Raw genomic sequence first — 19,573 nt, 5'->3', positions numbered from 1 at the left:
GCCCCCTGCCCGCCCACCCTCCACCTCCTACCCTCACCCTCCACGCCCCTCCGCCCATTGCCAAGGCAGGCGGTGGCGGCGGCCGGCGGCAGCGCGGCTGGCTGCTGGCCGGCCACTGCCACTGCCACTGCTGGCTGTCAGCGGCAGGGCTGCAGGTTGCGGCAGGTTGGACTCAAGACCCTCCACCAAAACAAACCGAAAGCGGAGCAGCTGGGCATCGTCACCTGTCATCGCAGCCGCACCTTCCAGCAGAGAGCACAGAGGATTCATTCATTCAATATCTTCAGTTGAAATCGCTTTGTAAGTGAGTAGAATGCTGCCCTCACCGGTGGTCTAACCTCGACCAACCGCCCCGAACCCATGTCAGAGAGTGTGTTGATGTGAAAATGTGTTGACTAACGAACTGACATGCGGTGCAAGGTGCCAAAACAGCATCTAACCTTAATGATACCCATATTGAGAACAATTGAATGTAATGTGTGTGTTCCGTTTGGATTCATAATTTTGTCATATCTGTCTGCTTTGAGGATCCGGCTTTAGAGATGTCTCCTCTGCCTCACTTCTTGATGTTGACGCATTTGTAAATTGGTTTGTTTTTGTCTCAGAATGGATGACACCAAGAAACGGAAAAGGAGTGATGAGGAAGAGTTGGTTGTTGACACGAAACAAATCCCGTCCAAATTATTAAAGGTAGCTAGGAAATTCATTTAATTTAAATCGGTATGAAATTGTGTAACATCTGTTTCCTCATGTAATTTTCTTAGTCTTTTCAGGAGAATGCTTCTCAAGAATTGAGAACTCCAAAAGCAGAGACCGAGAAACTTTCTGTTCAATTGGAGACCCCAAATGGAACTGTCTGTGATTTAATGAGTACACCCAAGGGTAATACAATCAAACAATTAGATTCAGAAACTTCATCAGAATCAAAGAGTCCTAGCCGATCTAAGGGCAAGGAGCTGGTTTCGAAGACTCCAAATGGAACTGGATTCAGACTACTCCGGAAATCTGAGAGCCCAAAAAAAACTGAAAGCAAAGTGCTGAAAGAATGGGAGACTCCAAATGGAAACAAAGGCAAGCTGCAGAATGTATCCAAGACTCCAAATGGAACTGGATTTAGGCTACTCCAGAAATCAAAGACCCCCAACGAAACTGAAAGCAAAGCGCTGAAAGACTGGAAGACTCCAAATGGAATCAAGGGCAGGTTGCGGGGTGGATCGAAGACACCAAATGGAACGGAGAGCAACCTGTTGAAGGAATTGAAGACTCCAAGCGGAGCTGGAGCCAAACTGTCTGAGACGAAGACACCCAAGAGACACTCAGCTCAACGGAAAGGAAGGCAAGATAATTTTAATTGCAATTTAAAGCCCTTTCTTACGCATGTGTTTTAAGTAAACTTGACAAGCAGAGTAGAAATAGTATGTGTAACTTGTTGGTTCTTTTGTGCAGGCTGTGGTGCTGCGACTGCGACGCTGAGGCCAGCGGAGGCTGCGCCGGCCACACTCGCCTGGACCTGGAGACGGCGCGCCACCGCGCTGCCGACGCGCTCCGCGCCGCGCAGAGCACGCTGCAGCGCCTGGACGAGCTGGTGCAGAAGGGGGCGCCGCGCCTGCGGGTCACGGTGACGCGGAGGGGCGGCGAGGGGCAGGGCCTCGAGGAGGACGACGTCCACCAGCAGGACGTGGAGGTCGCGCTGGCCTCCTCCAGGTAACAGTCTGATTCTGAAATTTGCTTTCAGCAGGTGATGTACATTATTAATTTCCACGGAGACGTGTCCAATGCTCGCCATCTTCACCCTGTCCTGTCCAGGCTGACTGAGAACGAGCGCCGTGTGCTGTGCGCCTACCTGGAGGGCCTGGTGCTGGAGCGGGACTGGCAGCACCTGTCGGCGTCGTCGGCGGGCTGCGAGGCCATTGCCACCAAGTGCGCCAAGCTGCCCGACCGCCCTGACGGAGTCATGCTCAAGCCGGGCGCCATCCTGCTCCTGGGAATGTCCGACCGAGGCGTGGCGGTAGGTTTTTCCCGTTGTAATTAATGATAAAAATACAAAAATTCTGTTCTTGAAAACTTTCAAGGCTGTCGGTCTTTCTCACTCACGTGACTCGTTGTTTTCAGGCGTGCCACGACGTGGGCGACAGCGACTCCGCGGATGACTCTGACTCGGACGACGACCCCAACAAGAGCTGGCTGGGGGTGGCGCCGCCCGCGCTGCGCATCTACTACGAGCAGCCCGTGATGCCGCACCAGGGCCGCGGCGCCAAGGTGCTGGGCTACGTCCGCACCAACCTGGACGCCTTCGCCACGGCCAAGCCGAGGGGGCCATCGCCTTGGCCGGCGGCTGACTCGGGGCCCGAAGAGCCCAGCCATGGATTTGAAGTGGTTTTATCCAACGTCACCTTAATTTAGTTTGAGTTTGTCACTATTTCAATGCGTATAACAAATTCACTGTTCTGAAGCCGATTTGCTATTTTTATTGTCTCTTGTTTCTAAATACTTTTTATTGTTTCAAAACCGACCAATTAATTTTACTGTAGTTGTTTCAAAATACTTTAAAGTCTATTTCAGACACAGTTCATTGGTTTTATTGTGGTTGTCCTGTATTAGTAACGGTGTGCTTTTCCGTTTGCAATAAATCTAAGTCAAAAGTGTAAAAGCGTGTCCATTGCTGTACTTTTAAAAATGTATCCCTGCCGTAAACATAAATGTCATTTAAAGTAAGTAGCCGCGGGTCAGTGCGCGGAACTTGGGGCGCGGACTTTGATGCCCTGCAAGCCTCCCTCGATGCAGACGAACGTGGCGTCGTCCTGGTCGATGGCGGAGAAGACGCCGGTCCACACGTTGGCTTCGAACACGCTGCGAAACATGGGGTTGTTGACGTCAAACGTCCCGTTGTGCATGGAGTAGTTCCCCTGGGCCAGACGAAAGCGGTTCACAGTGGGCCAGAGGAGGACAAAACTCTAGACGCGTTTTGAGCTCCAGAGTCGTGAAACGGGACTCGAACCGAACGTGTGACAATCCATTGGTGGGGTCACACGTTCGGTCCGAATCCTGTTCAACGACTCTGGAGCTCAACACGCGTCTAGAGTTTTGGCCGCGTCCACCGGGGCTTCTAGCCTACTGTGCGGTTGCTCTGTTTCTCTCGCACTCGCATCATGGGGTGTCTCGCGTAGGAGTGGGAAAAGAAAGACCGAGCGACGAAATGTAGCGAAATGCTACGACTTTCTACTTACCGCCTGGATGGGACACTTAAGCTTGGGCTCTATGCCCTCGACGAGGGTGGACCACACCATGTTCTGCATCACGATGATGTTGCAGATCCCCGTTTTCCAGGACCACGTGGTGAAGTACTCACACGTGTCGTGGGACACCACGTCTCGGCACTTGTTGATCTTCATCGACACCTGAGCCAGCACAACAAAAAAGGCCTTTAAAAGTCCTGTCGAGAAGAACAAGAGGCATGCGTAACTTACGCTTAAGGTGCATAAGGATTTAGTGTGTGAACTTACCACGCGTACACTGCGCACTGGTTTCGCCACGGTGAAGTTCACGTCGATGAGCTGTCCACCGTCTCTCAGAAGATGTATTTTAGTCGCCTCGTCTATTTTCGCGTAGGCATCGGGCGTGTCTGGACAGTTCCTCAGGAAAAGATTGCGCAGCACCAGTTTGTAGTCCTGTGGGAGCAGCACACAGTCACCCCGTCACTACCCCGCGCTTTGCGACTGGCTCAGGGAGTCGGTGGCGCGTGGGGCCTGGGGTAGCGACGACGTTACGTTACTTTAGACGGCCGGCGCGGCGACGCGGCGGGGAGCAGTCCCAACAGGAGGAAGAGGGCCAGCACGACCAGGAGCGGAGCCCAGTCCCAGCGGGCCCAGCGGGCCCAGCGCACAGGCCGCACAGGCATCGCGTCGCGTCGGCGGCCGGCGATGCAAAGACAGGTCGCACCGCGCGCCATCCCCGGTGTGTGTCCGTGACAACGCGGCCCTTCGCGAGGCGTCACAGAGCACACAAAGCATTCACAAAGCATCAGAAAACGGGAATCGAGCCACAGGCAGCCACAGGCAGCCACAGCGCGAAACAATGTTGCGAGCGTGTTCGGTTTGACGTCCACGCGGTCACTCCGCTGCCCTTGGCGGGCCAGGCAAAACGGGTTCCACAGTCATTGTTGTTGTTTTTTTGTTCTTGATTGAGCGGTTCCCGTCCGCTAGTTTTGGAAAGAATCGGGATTTTAAAAAGTTACACGAACGGAAACAATCAAGATAACTCTTCGCATTGAAGATTAATTGTTGACAATGAAAACACATTTAGTAGAGGACTGCGCCAGAAAAAAATGGAACAACAGTATCACGAAACTAAAGACAATGCGGCAAACCTGCGGGGAAGGCCCGCAGTGCGCAGTGCGCTGCGGCGATTGCGCCGGTTCGCCGGGGGTTGGGATGCTATACTCCGCGCGCTCAGAGACACTAGAGGAGGGAAGCGCCGCGCAGGGGAAGCACGGGGCATGTCCGGAAAGCGAGGGGTCTGTATCTAAACGGTGCAGGACTAGCTCTTCAACACGCCTTGATTCTCGTCGACTCTAAAGTAATTCATAACTAATTGCCGCAGTTCCGTCCTCCTGGCGATTGCTAAAATGTTCCCTCTGTTTACTTTGCAGCCGTTTGTGGCAGAGCGCCGCAGAGCGCCCCCACCCCAGCGCGGCTATCTCGTTAAGGGAAGCCCTATGATTGCCTCAATCTGTTGCTGCTGGCCACGGGAAGGCCGCGTCCGGACGCCGCGTCGGACACCCAGGCCGGCCGCTCTGCCTTCGCGTGCTTCGCGTCTGAGGGAGTCAGACGTCGTGGCGTCATGGCGTCGAGACGGCCTTTCGGACGCACTTTAGCCACGGTGTGCTCGACGGCGGCGTGGCGGTCCGACAGAAGGGCTCAACCCGCCGCGCCGTCGCGTTGTTCAAGACGTCGCCGCGTCCGCCGAGCACGCCGAGCACACCGACAAGGCCGTGCCGCTCGATGGCCGGCCGCCGCGAGCGCCGCCAGCGCCTGCCGTGAGGAGCATCACTCCCAGGATGGCCGCGGCTCGGCCGCCGGTGCGCCCGCCGCGCGCCAAGAGCGGCAGGGCCGAGTACCTGGCGGCCGCAGCGACGCCGTTGTCGCCGACGTGCAGCTTCATCACCGCGGCCATGGCGAGCGGCTGGGGCGCCGCCATTGTCAGCTCGGCGGCGTCCAGGACAGGTCGGTGGCCTCCATTGTCTTTGAGTCTCGGAGAGCGCCCGGCCGGCAGGCAACCAGGCGGACGGGGCTGCGAGCGCTCCGTCGGCTGGCCTACCTCGCAGGCGTTCTCCGCGCGCTACGCGCTACGCGGTGCTGGCGCCGCATCGCCGCGTCGCCGCGTCGCTCGCCGAGTCAGGTTGTCGCCCCCGACACACGCTCCCCGAAGCCCCAAGCCCCACACCGACGTGGTGCTGCAGGGGGCATGCTCGCACATCGCGAAACTTGCGGCCGAGTTGATCTGAAAAGCACTAACTCACTTCAAAAAGAAGTTGTTGCGGTGGGGGTGGGTGCGGCGGTGGCGAAGTGGGAAGTGGGCAAGAAAAATGAGGCCGATAGACGAACGCGAAGAGCGGGCCGAGGGAAGGGCGGAGAGAGAAGGTGGGGTGAGGGTTCCCGAAGAGAGAGCGAGACAGACGGCGACGGCGTGACGTATTTCATCGCGGAGTGGTGCAGCGCCGCGCTGCCGGGCTGGGAGTCTGGGAGCACCGCGCCTTGGCCGAGGCCGGGGCGGGCCTGGGGTGCGGCCACCCGCGAACGTTTGTTGAGGTTTAGGGGAGGAGCGGGGCGGGGCGGGGCGGCGAAGGGAAGGGCGGGGCGGGAGGCTGAGTGGCTGTTTGATGTTTGTGTGGCATGGCCAAAGTTGCCCCGTTCCGCACTACTGGCGGATGGTGTGGTGCGTTCGAAAGGAAAGTGCACGAGTTGAGTCGCTTGTTTTTTACCCAGTCTTCGTCTTCTCCCTCCATCTCTCTCTCTTCCTCCCTCTCTCCCGTGGCCAGGGTCCCCCTGCTCCAGCAAGGGCCCTACCACCACCGCAGCAGCAGGACGAAGGAGACGGATTTCGCGGCACCGTCTGCTGGCAAGGCAAGGCACGGCACGGTTCCAGGACTCCGGGAAAACAAACACGGCCATTAAACGTGTGTGGTGCTGGCTGGTGCTGGCTGGCGCGGTGGCGCGGTGGTGTGGCGGTAGCCGCCAGCAGCCTTGCCCCTGCCCGCCCTGCGGCCCGCCCTGCGGCCCGCCCTGCCGCGGCCGCGCTCGCCTCGACGGCCTAGACAAGCAGACTCGAACCCCCAACAAGTCTTAGTCCGGGAGTAGGAACTTACCGGACTCGCTCGGAATGAGGTGGGCTCAGCAGAACGAGGAGAGCCTCCCCCTCCCCTTCCCCTTGCGCCCGGGCCGCCAGGCTCAAGCAGCCTTCTTTCATTCTAATCGCGTCGTCCAAGTGCCCATCCACTCGCAGCTGAGTCCGGCCAAATCGCGCACTTTTTCTGGCGGCGTGCTCTGGAGCCTGTCCCGACTCGTTCACCTTTCCCCATTAAATAGAGTGACAAAAAGGCGACTCCGTTTCGCCCGGCTCGGAGCGGAGCGCCCCCATGCCCCGCCCAGGCCCCGCAGGTCCCGCCAGTCCGGCCCTGCTCTGGCTCTCTCGGCCACGGAGGCGGAATGCAAACAACCCCGACGACGTGCAGGTGGACGGTGGACGCCACTGCAGACGAGAGCTCCCGTCGCTCCGTCCAGTGCACTCCGAGCGCCGATTGCAGACGAGACGAAACGCTTCGGAATCGGTCGCTGGACCGGCTCAGCCCCCACTCGCAAGGCCGCCAGTCCCTCCAGCTGAGATCGGTCGCCAGAGACGCAGGAGACAAGCTTGGGCGGACGTGGCACACGCTCTGTGACGCTTGAGCTCAGCCAATGGCTCGCCCATAACCCGCAAGGCGCGAAATACCAGACGCACTTCCAGCCCCCTAGCGGAACACCGCAGTCGCCAGTAGCGCAGGAGACAGAGCGAGCGGCATCAGCCAAGGCATCAGCCAAGAGCATCAGCCAAATGGCATCAGCCAAGGCATCAGCCAAGGCATCAGCCAAGGCATCAGCCAAGGCATCAGCCAAGGCATCAGCCAAGGCATCAGCCAAGGCATCAGCCAAGGCATCAGCCAAGGCATCAGCCAAGGCACCAGCCAAGGCATCAGCCAAGGCATCAGCCTGGTACCGGGGCAGTAAATTCGAGCAGCCCGCGGCAAGGCGCCACCTCTGCTATTCACGAGGCGTTGATTCATGGCGCGACAGGGCGTCTCTCTCGCACCCGCTGTCTCCTCCGGGCCGCTATTGACGTCTCTCTCTCGCTCGCGGCTCCGCGGCTCCAGCAGCGCGGCGAGGCCCGGCAGCGCTCCGAACCACCGCGGGTCGCTATTTGCTGCGGGAACCGGAGCGGCCCTCTCGTCGCGCATCCCGGGAGTAGTTTGAAAGTGTGTGTGCGTGCGTGAGCGTGTGTGTGGAATAATTAGTGCCTGCCAAAGGGAGGCGGCGACAGACGCACGCAGACGAAGGCACGTCGCGCCCTTGGTCCGCACCACTGCCTAGTACTCCTACCAGTGCTGTGCCGCCTCGCCGGTGTGTATGACGCACTGCTGCCAAGAAATTAGCTCCCCCGCCGGTGAGAACTTCGACTCCGGCGAAGCTTCCCGAAGGGACGACAACTCGGCACCGACACTGGTACAACAGTCGTCGCCTTGTTCTCGCCGGCCTAGTGGCGGTGACAGTAGAACAACGCCGCGACACTTGTCGCGGCGCGTCGCGGCGCGGGGGGCTGCAGACTGCTTGCGAAGAGTCATTCCGTCGGTCTGTCTTTGTCGCACTCGTGGCTCGTCAGCGCTTCTTCGGAATGGCTTGGCTGCCAGCGCGGCCCGGCCGGCCTTCCCTCGACTGGCTAGACTCGCCTCGTCCTTCTCGCCTTCTCGGCGGCGGCGTTGGCGAGGACGAGGAGCGCCGCACTTTGGACGCGGCCTGGCCGCCTGGCCGCGCCGTCGAGGAGGCTGCTGGCGGGACGCGGCGCTGCGGCCGCTTAGTACCCCGCTCGAGCCGAACCGAAACGAACCGCGGGCCCGGCGCCGCGGCAGCCAACCGCGGGCCCCGCGCGAACCGCCCCGCGCGAACCGCCCCGCGCACGAAAGCCACGCGAACGGCGTCACGCGATCGAACCGAGGAACAAGTAGTGTAAGCGTCAAGTTGGGGTTCGCCAGCCGCCGCGTTCTGGCTAGACAGGGCTTTGTATTTCAATTAACGGCTGTTGTTGTGTAAAAGGGTTTGCAAAACGGTATTCCAATTCAAAAATAATCGAAAATATTATTTTCTGATCCGTGGGAGAAGGTTTGTGCCGTTGACCCTGGACGGGGCGGGTCCCTAATCCGCGGTTTTATTTTCATCCTCGCCGCTCACCGCTGCGAGGCGCGAAAAAGCAAACAAAAAGCGATCGCAGAAAATAGCGAGGCGGGCCGCGGGCCGCTGCAGCGGGACACGCATGACCGGCCGATCAAACAGTCAACAGCATAACACTTGGCTGGCCGCCACGAAAACAAACACCCCCCCGGGCCGCTGCTTGGGCCTCCCCCGCCCTCCAGGTCGCGGACACAACTCGGGAAGTAATTCAAACCGCCATCTCTCTCTCTCAGGGCGGCGGCCATTAAATCCAAAGTTGCGCCCTGCCTGACTTTCTCGTCGCGTTTCCCATAGCGGTTCCCGCCCCCGAGTGGTCTACACTTGAAGATGATCGACCTGGAGCTGCCCGGCGTCGGGGTGCGCCTCGGCGTCCACCAAGACGCCCTGCTTCGCCGTCCCCGGCGCGACGCCTCCGGGTTCACGCTGCCGACGAGCTGCTCCGCAGCTGCGCTGCCGCCCTCGGGCACGCCGTCGTCCGGGTCCTCGTCGCCGCGACGCCGCCGCCTCCTGTCGTCGTCGTCCTCCGCGTCGTCCATCTACCGGGAGCCGCCCGGAAGTCCGCAGCAGCACCAGCAGCCAAATGTCCTGCGGCTCAGCCTGCGCAAACCGGGCGACTGGCAGTGGCAGCTACGCACGTCGGCGTCCTCGCCCGCCCTGGTCATCCCCGCCGTGCAGCTGTACGATCACCGCGGCAGGCTGCTCGTGGACACGTCCTCGCTGCCGCCGTCCACGACCAGCAGCAGGAACAGCAGCAGCTGCAGCAGCGGCCACGGGCCGCCGAGGCGGCGCGTCCGGAGGCACCACAAGCACGGCGTGGTTGGTGAGTACCTCGCCGGCCGCGGCGGCCGCGCTTGCAGAGTACTGTGCCTGCGGTCCCGCGGTACAGTCGACTCGCGAACCACGTCCGCGCTTTGCACGGTCCTCCTTGTTCCCGGGTCCCGCGCAGGGTGGCGCTCGCGGCTCGCATCATGCTCGGGTAATAATTCCTCACTGCCGCGCTGCCGCCCGCCCCGGCGCTCTTGGCATGTGGGCGAATTCCTGGCTGGGTGGCGTGGCGCGGCGGCCTTGGTGCCAGTGCCGCCGAGCCACCCCGCCCCGCCCCGGCGGTCAGCTGTAGCGCAGTGTGTCAGCGAGGAAATCACACTGCCGTAGCAGTGCGACAGGCAGGATCCACATTCTCACTCCACCGAGCCCCACTGTCCCCCTATTTTCGTCGAGGAATGCTCTTGCCGCGGACTTTTCACACGTGTGACGCAAAAGAATATATTTGAAGCGGCCGCAGGCGCAGTCATCGAGACGGCTCACCGCGAGCGTCACCGCCATACCACGGCGATGAAGGCTTTACCGGATAATCCCGAAAACCCTCACCCACCTACCTGCTCCTAAATTCGTCCGCGGTTATATCCGTCTCGACATTGATCTTACAGTGCCGAGCCCCGCGGTAACTAGGGAGGCTCGCGTCGCGACGCGTCGTCGCCGAGGTCGAGGCCACGGCGGCCAGTGGCGCATGAATGAAGCGCGGCGGCCGTGGGCGTCGACGAGGCTGAGGAGGGGGACGAGGAGCTCGGAGAGCTTGAGGAGGTGGCCGTCCAACGGCCCGGCTGCACCGCGAGAGAGTGGCGGGGCCCGCGGCCGGCGCGGCGCGGCGCGGCTCGGCGGTCAGGCTTCCGATCTTGACGTGGCGCGGTGTGGCGCGGTGTGGCGCGGTGTGGCGCGGCGGGGCGCGGCGGCCGGCGGTGGCGGTGGCGGTGGCTCCCCCGTCCGATGCGGTGGCCGGCGGCCAACGGCCAGCAGCGGCTAGCGGCGCGCTTGGACGGCTTGCCGTCCGCGGCTCCGCAGCGGTCCGCAGCCACCTCCTTGCCCCGCTGCCGGCCGGGGCCGCGCGGCGCACACGAGCGGTCACTCGGCTGCGCCAGGCCCCACGCCCTGCTCGGCTTTGCTCGGCTCCGCTCGGCTCGCCGAGAACGCCGTGGAGGACCCGCGTCCCCTCGCATCTCGGTGCACGGTGCACGCGGCCGCCGCGCCACTGTGGCGGCGCACCGTCGAAAAGTAACTCGATAAGTCGATACCTATAGTCTAACTCCGACCTGTGCGCGGCAGAGGTCCAGTCTAGGGTAACCTGGCCGCGGCCGTGGGCCGAGAACGGAGTCTGTCATTTTACCTAATGACAGCTAATGAATAATTGCTTCGGATGAAATAGGGTTGACAGTTTCCCACTGATGAAGCGGGGTTCGAGTCCCTGGACTTCCATCGTACCTTCATCAAGTATTTTGACTCAATATCAAGCAAGGGAAAAGTGAGGTCTAAAAATAGAAAGGCCTAATGCTCTGGCCGGCTCGGTCGCCCGGCGCACGCTGAGCGGTGCTGAGCCACTACTCGCAATCATTTATATCCAGCACTACTCGCAATCATTTATATCCAGCGGGACGGTGACAGCGACAGCGCGCAAAGTTGGACAAGATCCGCAAATTGCATTTGTCTTCAATTGTCATGCAAATGGTGCGGTGGCGGCGGCCGGGCCAGGGGCCGGGCCAAGACGCCCTGGCGGCGTGCCGACCGCCTCGCCGTGCAGGCCGTGCGGGCCGTGCAGGCAGCCCACGTCTAGTCCCCGCGCGTGGTGCGGCGCGGCACGCGGGGCTCACTCCTCGTGATCCAGGCCATTAGCGAGGGGCTGCACTTGCTCCATGTTTCCCTCGAGAGGCCCTCTCGGCCTCCTAGCCTGCAGTGGCAGGCAGTGGCCGCGGCTGCAAAACGAGGCGAATTTTCGGGCCGACTGGCCTCGAATGGGGCTGCTAGGCTGCACAATACATGCGACGCGCTACGCGCTTTATGGGCCAAAGTGAAATATTGTGTTTCCGGCGCCCTACTCCAAGCGGTGGGCGTCCCGCGGCACGCGGCTCGCCGGCGGCGGCGTCAGGGCGGGGCAGGGCGTCGGGGGCGCGGCGGTCCCGGCCCCGGGCCACTCCAGCCGTGGCACGCCGTGGCACGCCGTGGCGCCACGCACCGAGGAGTAGCTACAGCTGTTTCCGTGACGCATGGACCGGCAGAGGAAAAGAGTCGCTATCGCTCTTTTTCTCTTCCTCGCCGGCGCCGCGCCGCGCCTGCCGCCCTCAATGCATATCCTCCTCTTTGTCCCCGAAGGCCTTTTTGTCCGCGGCGCGTCGTCCTCGCGCCGTCGAACCGTTCGCAGCGGCCAGGGCCGCCAGCCGCTCCTCGAGGCCCTCCTCATCTACCGCCTCCACCGCGCCGTTTTCACAGACCATGACAATTCCCCCTTTGTCTCTTCCTCGTCCAGACCCGCACCGAAATCACGGCCATTTTCTCCCCCTTCCGGCTCCTTCGCTCTCTGTCCGCGCTCCTCCGCTCCTCCTTGAATACCCTGCTCTGCGCGGACGGCCGGACGGACGGACGGACGACGGACAGCCCGACGGATCGGCCTTGCAGAAGCCCCGGCTCCTTGACTAGGTCGTCAGGGTGGCAGCCTGGTGTGCCTCCAGCCCAGCTGGTTCCGAACGGTGCTCTCGACGCCCTGCCTCTCCCTCGCACTCATGGGACGTCCCGGGGAATGCGAGAGAGACACGGCGGCGCTGGGAATCGCCCCCGGGAGCGCCGGGTGCCGCGCGCCTTGCCGACACAAAGAAAGCCGTAATTCTCATTGATAGGGTGAAATTGCCCAGAAAGATGGCGGGGCCAGGCGGCGCGGGCGTGTGCGTGTGTCATCAAAGCGCCCCGGGCGGACGGGGCGGACGCGGGGGCGGACGGGCTTACTCGAGCCATGGGAGCCATGGGAGCCCCGGGCCTGAGCCTGAGCCTTGGCGCGCGACCCCGGCGCAGCACTACACTCGCAGAGATCCTTTCTTCTGTCAGTGACGCGGCCGCATTTGCCTGGAGAGGTGTTTTGTCCCATTTTTGCCAACTCGCAGGCCTACCCGATGCGTTTGCGTAGCCGAAATCGTTCCCTGAGAAGTCCCACGCTGCTCGCGCCCCGCGTGTCCCGCAGGCCGTCACCGCCGAGGCCGAGGCCGCCGCCGCTCGGGTCAAGTTGGACTCATTTCCGGTCGCGGCGAACTTGGCGCCGGCCTGGCGGCGTGGCCGAGGCGCCGAAGCGCCGAGGCCGTGAAGGCCGTGGAGGCCGTGGCCATGAATATGAGAGTCGAATTAGCGGGCCTCTGCAAAAGTGGCCTCTCGCCGAGGCCTCCCGCGCCCAAATCTGGGTCGGCAGGTCGGCGGGGCGCGAGGCGGGGCGCGAGGCGCGGCGGCACCGCGCTGCCTCTACTACTGATGGCGGCGCTTAAATTTTGATGTGGCGTAGCGGGCGGGCCGGGCATAGCCGGGCATAGCCGGGCAGCGTACGGCCGGCCCGCGCCAGATTCCTATCTTTCACTCGGCGCCCCGCTGCAGCGCTGCGCACTGCGCGCTGTCCGGCCAGACGTCGACACATAACTCCCGCCCTATCACCCGTTTCAAAACGGAGCAAAAGAGCGGGACCGAAAAAATAAACAAATGAGAGTGGGAGCGGAAATGGTTTTGCAGTCGTTCCAGGCGGTTCAAGGCTCGGCTCCAGAGCGGGCAGGGCAAGACAGGGCGGGGCAGAGCAAGGCAGGGCGAGGCAGAGCAAGGCAGGGCGAGGCGGGGCAAGGCAGGGCGAGCCCCGCAAGCTTCAGCGCTTTCGCGCACACACGATCATATCTCGCTGCTGCGAACTGCAGGGGCCATTGGAATCGCGTTTTACTACCGCTGCTGGGCTGGGTGGGGGCTTGGCCGGGGCTTGGCCGGGGCTTGGCCGAGGCCGCGGGGGCGGCGGGGCGGCGGGCGGCGGGGCGGCGGGGGCGCGGGGCGGCAGGCGCGGGGGCCGCGGGGGCGTCCGGCACGCCCTCCCTTCGGCCTCGGCCCCCGACCCTCGCAGGGCGAACGAAATCTGATGCTGCGGCGTGCAATGCCGGCCACGTCGGCACAGGCTAAACTGTCCAGGGAGCCGCGCGTTGTTTTCCGATCAGTCGAGTTGAGCCGCGAATGCGGACGCGAGTCGCGGTAGGCAGGCTGCGCCGCTGCGCCACGCCACGCCCGGCCTGCCCTCCAGGAAGGCACACACCCTCCCCCGTGTGGAGTGCGGAAGGCCCGAGGGTCGTGTTCCGAAGCCCTGGACCGGAAGGAAGCCGGATCGGCCACCGAGCAGCGGGCGGGCCGTGGAGGCTGTGTAGGCTGTGCAGACTGTAGGCCGGGAGGCCGTGGAGGCCGTGGAGGCTGCTGGCCGGGATTGTGAGGGCGAGTTAAGCGGGCCTCCTCCGCCTGCCGTGCCCCCGTCGGTAAACAAGCTCATTGAATCCCGGCGAAGTTTCAAGTTTTCCCCTTCCCTGGAGAGTAGTGGCGGTGGTGTTGCACCCAGCCGTCATGCGGCGCGCGGCGCACGCAGTCCCACGGCCCCGCAGTCCGCGTAGCGCCGCGTAGTCCCGGCACAACGACACGCGTAAAGCTCCACCGAATAACACGACGATAGATTCGAATAAAGTTTTATGGCGCGAGTCCATCGAACCGCGGCGTGGCGGGGCGTGGCGGGGCGTGGCGGGGCGTGGCGGGGCAGGGCACTCCCTCTTGCTGAGGCCCTACTGCTGTGGGAGGGGCGCATTGGGAACAACGCCCCTACTCTGGCTAGTTTAGTGCCCGGCTGGCCCGACCTCTCCGAGCCCCGCACTGATAGCAGCGGGCCTACTGACCTCTCTCCCTCACCCTCGCCCCGCGCGCGCCCGGCCAGAAAGTCTCGGTGTGTTTTTCCTGCCGAAAAGTTCGACCACCTTCGTCCGGCATACATTCAAGTTAGGGGAGGGGAAATGTCAGGAAATGTGTGCTAGAGAGGAGCTGAAAAAGGGGGAGAGGAGCAAGGGCTCTGCGACGACGACGAGGACGACGACGCCGGGCTGCAGGTCCACGGGGTTCTCTCTCCGGGCGGCAGGGCGGCAGGGCGGCAGGGCGGCAGGGCGGCAGGGCGAGGGTCCGGACGCCTACACATTCATGAAGTAGCGGTCATATCGCCCTCCCCCTCCACGACGCGGCCGCCGGCTCGACTCCCAAAGTTGCGGCGTTGATGGGGGTCGCCGTGTACATCTCCTTCGCACCCCACAGCACCACAACACCCTGTCCCTTGGCCCCGTCCCCTCGCCCTGTCCCTCGCCCTGTCCCTTCCGTCCCGGCCGCGTGATACCGCACCCACTACAATGATCGGTGACGCGGCTGCGACAAGCCTAGCGAGCCACCCGCGCAAAGTGGCTGGGGGAGCGAGTCCGACGGCCGTTCCTGTCTCTCTCGCACCCTCACTGCGCCGCACGAGTGCGAGAGAGACGGAGCGACGAGGGAACTGTTCGCAATCGTGGAGTTGCTGCAGGGAGGGACAATGGCCCAATGGGCCCAATACGTAGTACACGATGAACTGCTTGGCGTCGATAAAGCGAATCGCCAATACGGGCGAGAGGGCGGCCGGGGCCGAGGCCGCGCCACAAAGGTGTCGGGGCGTATCGCCGGCTGGGAGGGGAACCTCGATGAATTATTAGTCAGAGGCTGCGGCGGGGCGGGGCGCCTGCAGCCCTCTCGCCGCGAGAAGTGATAACACCGCCGCACCGCCGCCTCCAAGTTGGAGGCCCTGTCGGCGCACAATGCCGAACGGATCACCGCGGCCTGCTCGGCCTGCCGCGCTGGCACTTCGCTCAGGAAATACAAAGCAGCGACGCGAATTCGCGAGTTTTCGGTCCGCCGAAACTAATGGCCGCCGCCGGCCGAATCGACAGATAGTCCGCCGGAGGGAGGGAGGGAGGGGCGAGGCCGGGGCGAGGCCGAGGCAGACGTTGAAGCGCTTCATCCCGCCGCCCCCGCGGCTTATCGCCGCGACCAGATCGCGGGGCGCCTCGGCGCCTCGCAGTGCGAGCAGGCCCAGAGCAGGCCAAGCAGGACGAGCGGCACGAGCGCCGCCTGAATGGAGATGTCGGGGCGGGCTGGGCATTAGGGCGGGTCGCATCGCAGCGCGGCCACCACGGCCAGGACCAGCACGGCCAGCGCGGGGTGGCGGGCCATGTTGGTGGCGCGCGTAGGGTTTCTTGCTGCAGGCCGGACTGGGGTGCCCCTCGTGCATAAGTATGAGGGCGGCGTGTGCCCTCCCGCCCCGGGCCGCCCCGCCGGCCGCGCAGTCAGCAGCACGGCTAGCGGCGTACAGCGCAGCACGGCGTACCACGGCCATGCGGCTTTTAATCAACTTATGACTCGGCGAGCCCCACACGCCCCGCGCCCCCGCCGCTCGGACGGATGGCTGCCGTTGGCTGCCGTGCCCCGCCGCCAGGGCGCGCTGCGAGAGCTGCGAGTGCTGCTGGCTCCTAGGTGGCTAATGACGTGGAAGCAACTCCCCCAACTCCAATTTGGCCGCCTCGCCTTTCTTCCCGCCTGGTTCTTCTCTTTGAACGCACAGCGCGCGCGCGTTTTACAAAGTTGGATATAGGTGGAAAAAACAGCGACTTGAAAGTTTTAAAACAGAAGCCGGTCGTGTCGCTTATTTTCGCAAAGCGGCCAGGGCGGGGCGGGGCGGGGCGGCGGGTAGGAGAGCGAGTCTGCCATACGCCCTTCCCTGCAGCAGGGTGGGTCCCGCTCCTCTCCCGCTCCCTCTTCTTCTCATTATAGAGAAACGGGGGAGACAGAGAGAGGAGCGAAGGGTACTTCCCTGCCGGTGTCGGCTTTCTGGCAGAGCTGCCTCTTCCTGGACCGCCTCATGTGCAGTAATTAAAACTCAAGATGACGATGTGATATACGGTGTGTGGTTGCTGGCTCTCGAGTGCCTTCCTCTGCCGCCCACAGGTCCAAGAGAGTCCACAAGTCAAAAGTAGCCCCCACCCTTCCCCCGCCCCGCCGCAGCGCATGAGCGCATAGTGGGGGCGAACGGTCGGAAAATCAACTCCGGCAGAAGAAAAACAAAGTTGGAAACAAATTAAGGATCGAGTTTTACACGCCAGGGGAGAGAGAGAGCGAGGTAGATAGAGCAACGCTCGGGGTTCGACTGAGTCTGACTGCGGCTTGGAGTGAAGTGTACGCAGGGGATCAATCCTTGTCGCACTACGCGCGAGGAACCACAGGGTAAGACGTACACGTGTAGGCACTCAGTCACTCCGCAAACCCACACCAGCACAGCCACACACACAGACACAGACGCAGCCGCGAAAACACGCGCCACGTTCCGACGCGCACGTTACACAACGAATTAATTGCTGGGCTTAACAGCGGAAAAGTTTCGCCGGGGAAACTTTGATGCAATAATGTGACACGTCGTGTGTGCTGGGCCGCCGTGCCGCTGGGGCGCGAAAACGTAAGCCGGGCTGGGAGGCGAGGCTTCCTTCCCCCTCCCCCTCCCCCGCCGCACCTGGCGGCGAGCTTTGAAGGCCGCGGGCGGGAGGGTGAGTGTCGACGCACAGAGCAGCAAATCCGGAAATCCCTAACATATTTAACGGGGCCCTCCAGTGAATTAGCTTTGCGGAGAACGCCCTGTTGGGGAGGAATCCAAGCGCGGCGCAGAGGCGGTGGGGGCGGGGTGGCGGCGGGGCGGAGAGAGACACACTCACACACTCACGACGCTCGCCCACAAGATTTGGGTGACAGACGACGACGCGTGTGCGGCTTTTGTTCGGCAGGTGACAGCCGAAACAGCCAACAGCCAGTCTGCCCTCGGCAGGCGGGAGTCAGCGCCTCGTCGGTTTGGCCCTGGAGCGCCTGGAGCGATAAGGCTGAGCGGCCTCATCACGGGGAAGACAGAGCGGCATAATGTCCCGAAATTGCCTGCGAAATAATGCGATCGCTCTACGTACCGTACACCGTACACGCCGCGGCCCGCTCTCTCGTCCCGCTTGTCTCCTCGTTCGATCTGCCTGCCCCGCCCCGCCCCGCCCTGCCCCGCCCCGCCCCGCCCCGCCCTGTTGCTGTGCCCTCCACCCCTGCGGCCCTGCGCGTCGACGCGCCTTAATGCTGTTGCGCCTGAAAGCTGAAGTCTCATCAATCCCGCTCCGCGCTGTCAGAGTCTCGAGTCTCTGCGGATATTACTCGCAGAGGGGCCGCCGGGGTGGCCGTGCGCGGAATCGGTGCTGCAGCGCGAGCAGAAGGCCACGGCCCGACCAAGGCCGGCAGGCTGAACAGTGCGCGTCATCGCCGAGGAGCCCCGCCGAGGGTACCTCACCTCGAATAGGTTCCGTGGTGCATCTCAATTTCCACGCTGAAATGAAGCGTTGCAAACTACAATTAGGGCAACGGTTGCCGAGTGACAGCTGAAACCGACATGCCGGAGTCAGTCCTGCGCGAAGTGAGGTACCCCTCGGCGCCCGCGGGCTGATTCCCCGGGCCGTTCCGTCGCGCTATTCCCTGGTGCGAGAGAGACGGAGCGGCCTCCGACTCAGTCCGCAGCCCGACAGCCTGGGAGGTAGGGACGCCCGCGGCGCTGCGTCGTCCTGCGGGCCCGGGCTCCCGAGGCTGACGGCCGCCTTGACTCGCCTTGAATGCGGTGCTCGGCGGCGGCCGTAGGCAAACAGCCTCTCCGCGGTGGAGGCCGTCACCTCGGAGGGCCTGCCGGCCGGTCTGCCACTGCAGGACGGATGGCTCTCCCCGCTGAATAATCCAGGAGGGCAGGAGGGCCCCTGCTTTGGAGGGCGGACCGCGCCGCCCCGCGCCGCCCCCGCCACCCAGCCGTCCGAGGCAGGCTTCGCCGCTTCGGCTGACTGAATGGTCAGACAAACGCCGCGGTAATTGCGCCGGACCCTCTCAGCTTTGCATGATCACGGCCAGCAGCCAGAAGCCCTGCGGCGGAGTAGCCGGAATCCAGCGGCACGGCGGCAAGCACGGCGGCACCGCGGCGACGTCCCTGCAAGTTAGTTGGAGTGAACGGTTCGGCGCGGATGGAAAGAAGAAGAAACTGAAACTGGCCCGAACCTGCCGGCAGGCGTTCCTTCGTTGTGCTGGTAAAATATCGCGCGCCGAAATACGCCTCTGCCTCTGCGAATTGCTATGGCAGTACGAGAAGGGGGACGGGGCGGGGGCGAGGCGGATTATCCTTGATTCATCTCAAGGACAGACTGGCGCTCGCGCTCCGTCGCCGTCGTCGCATCCCCGAGCAGAGTCGCCCTCAAGGTGAGGTAGGCAACAAGCACAATGGTCCCTCCGCCGGTCTGTTGTCGTCGCCGCGTCGCCGCGTCGCCGCTGCTGCTGTTGGACCTTCTGAATGGAGAAACTCGGCCACGGATTCGGATTCCTATTTATAGAGTGCTTTTCCCCAGCGGGGCCGGCAGGGCCGGAGGGGCAGAGAACAGAGGCGTTGGGGCGTCACGTTGATTTTGACAGAGTGAGCCTCGAACCGCAGCCGACTAAGCTACAGCCGACCCTCCCCCTCCCCCCTCCCCTGGGGCCGGGCCGCCGGGGCCGGGCAGGCCGGGGGTTCGGTCGGCTCGGCTCGTCCCCTGTCGCACATGCCAGCAGCCAGTGACTGACTTTGGCGAAGGGAGGGCAGCAGGTTCGTTCCGAACAGCGCTCTCGTCGCCTCGTCCCACCCCCGCGGCACGCCCCACGAGTGCGAGAGAGAGGGACGGCGCCCCGTTCGGACTCGGCCGGGCCGTGGGCCGGGCCGTGGGCCGGGCCGTGGGCCGGGCTCCCTTATCTAATTAGACGACTCGCTGCTCGTGATCTTGGCGGCGAGGCTCTTCCTCCGCGGATCCGATTTGCCGACAGGGCCGAAAGGGGCGGCGGCGTAAACAAGTAAACACGGCGCGGCGCGTGAAAACCATCCGCGGGCTTTTTGACGCAACACAATATCTCTGCGCCGTTATCCGCTACAACCCGCAGCCACCCGCGGCGCTAGCCGCCGTCGCTAGCCGCCGTCGCTAGCCGCCGTCGCTAGCCGCCAGCTCCACTCGCAGGGCTGAGCCCGGCTTAGCATAAGCTGCGGGCCCGGGCCCATTCCCTCGCTTTTTGCACCCCTCGCCCCCCCTCCTTGTCACTTCTTAGCAGTCGCGTGTTGCGGCGTTGTGGCAGCAGCTCCGCACCTCCTTGCCCCAGCGGGGCGGGCCAGGTCCGGGTTGCAGCCTCGG

At 63.2% G+C, this 19,573-nt stretch overlaps 3 protein-coding genes across 4 annotated transcripts; 2 read left to right on the top strand and 1 right to left on the bottom strand.

Annotated features, from left to right (window-relative positions):
• Nucleotides 1–82: 82 nt before the first annotated feature.
• Nucleotides 83–2,650, top strand: LOC117654071. Its single transcript, XM_034400225.1, has 6 exons — nt 83–304; nt 606–690; nt 765–1,336; nt 1,447–1,704; nt 1,807–2,008; nt 2,113–2,650. The coding sequence occupies exons 2-6, from the start codon at nt 607–609 to the stop codon at nt 2,401–2,403; spliced, it is 1,407 nt and encodes a 468-aa protein (XP_034256116.1). The 5' UTR covers nt 83–304; nt 606; the 3' UTR covers nt 2,404–2,650.
• On the bottom strand, nt 2,632–3,901 carry LOC117654072. 2 transcript variants are annotated; one of them, XM_034400226.1, is made up of 4 exons: nt 3,773–3,901; nt 3,504–3,668; nt 3,228–3,398; nt 2,632–2,906 (listed from the first exon to the last, which is right to left on the bottom strand). In XM_034400226.1, exons 1-4 carry the CDS (start codon nt 3,896–3,898, stop codon nt 2,727–2,729), a joined length of 642 nt encoding a protein of 213 aa, XP_034256117.1. In that variant the 5' UTR covers nt 3,899–3,901; the 3' UTR covers nt 2,632–2,726. The 2 variants fall into 2 exon arrangements, with proteins under 2 accessions (XP_034256117.1, XP_034256118.1); XM_034400227.1 differs by having other exon boundaries at nt 2,632–2,850.
• Nucleotides 3,902–8,174: 4,273 nt separating this feature from the next.
• Nucleotides 8,175–10,697, top strand: LOC117645854. Its single transcript, XM_034386352.1, has 3 exons — nt 8,175–8,255; nt 8,772–9,225; nt 10,678–10,697. Exons 2-3 carry the CDS (start codon nt 8,805–8,807, stop codon nt 10,695–10,697), a joined length of 441 nt encoding a protein of 146 aa, XP_034242243.1. The 5' UTR covers nt 8,175–8,255; nt 8,772–8,804.
• The last annotated feature ends 8,876 nt before the right edge of the window (nt 10,698–19,573 follow it).

The sequence above is a fragment of the Thrips palmi genome, unplaced genomic scaffold (assembly GCF_012932325.1).
Source record: "Thrips palmi isolate BJ-2018 unplaced genomic scaffold, TpBJ-2018v1 HiC_scaffold_10, whole genome shotgun sequence".
Taxonomy (NCBI): domain Eukaryota; kingdom Metazoa; phylum Arthropoda; class Insecta; order Thysanoptera; family Thripidae; genus Thrips; species Thrips palmi.
The sequence above is the reverse complement of the archived record's forward strand: the minus strand, read 5'-3'. Positions and strand labels throughout refer to the sequence as shown.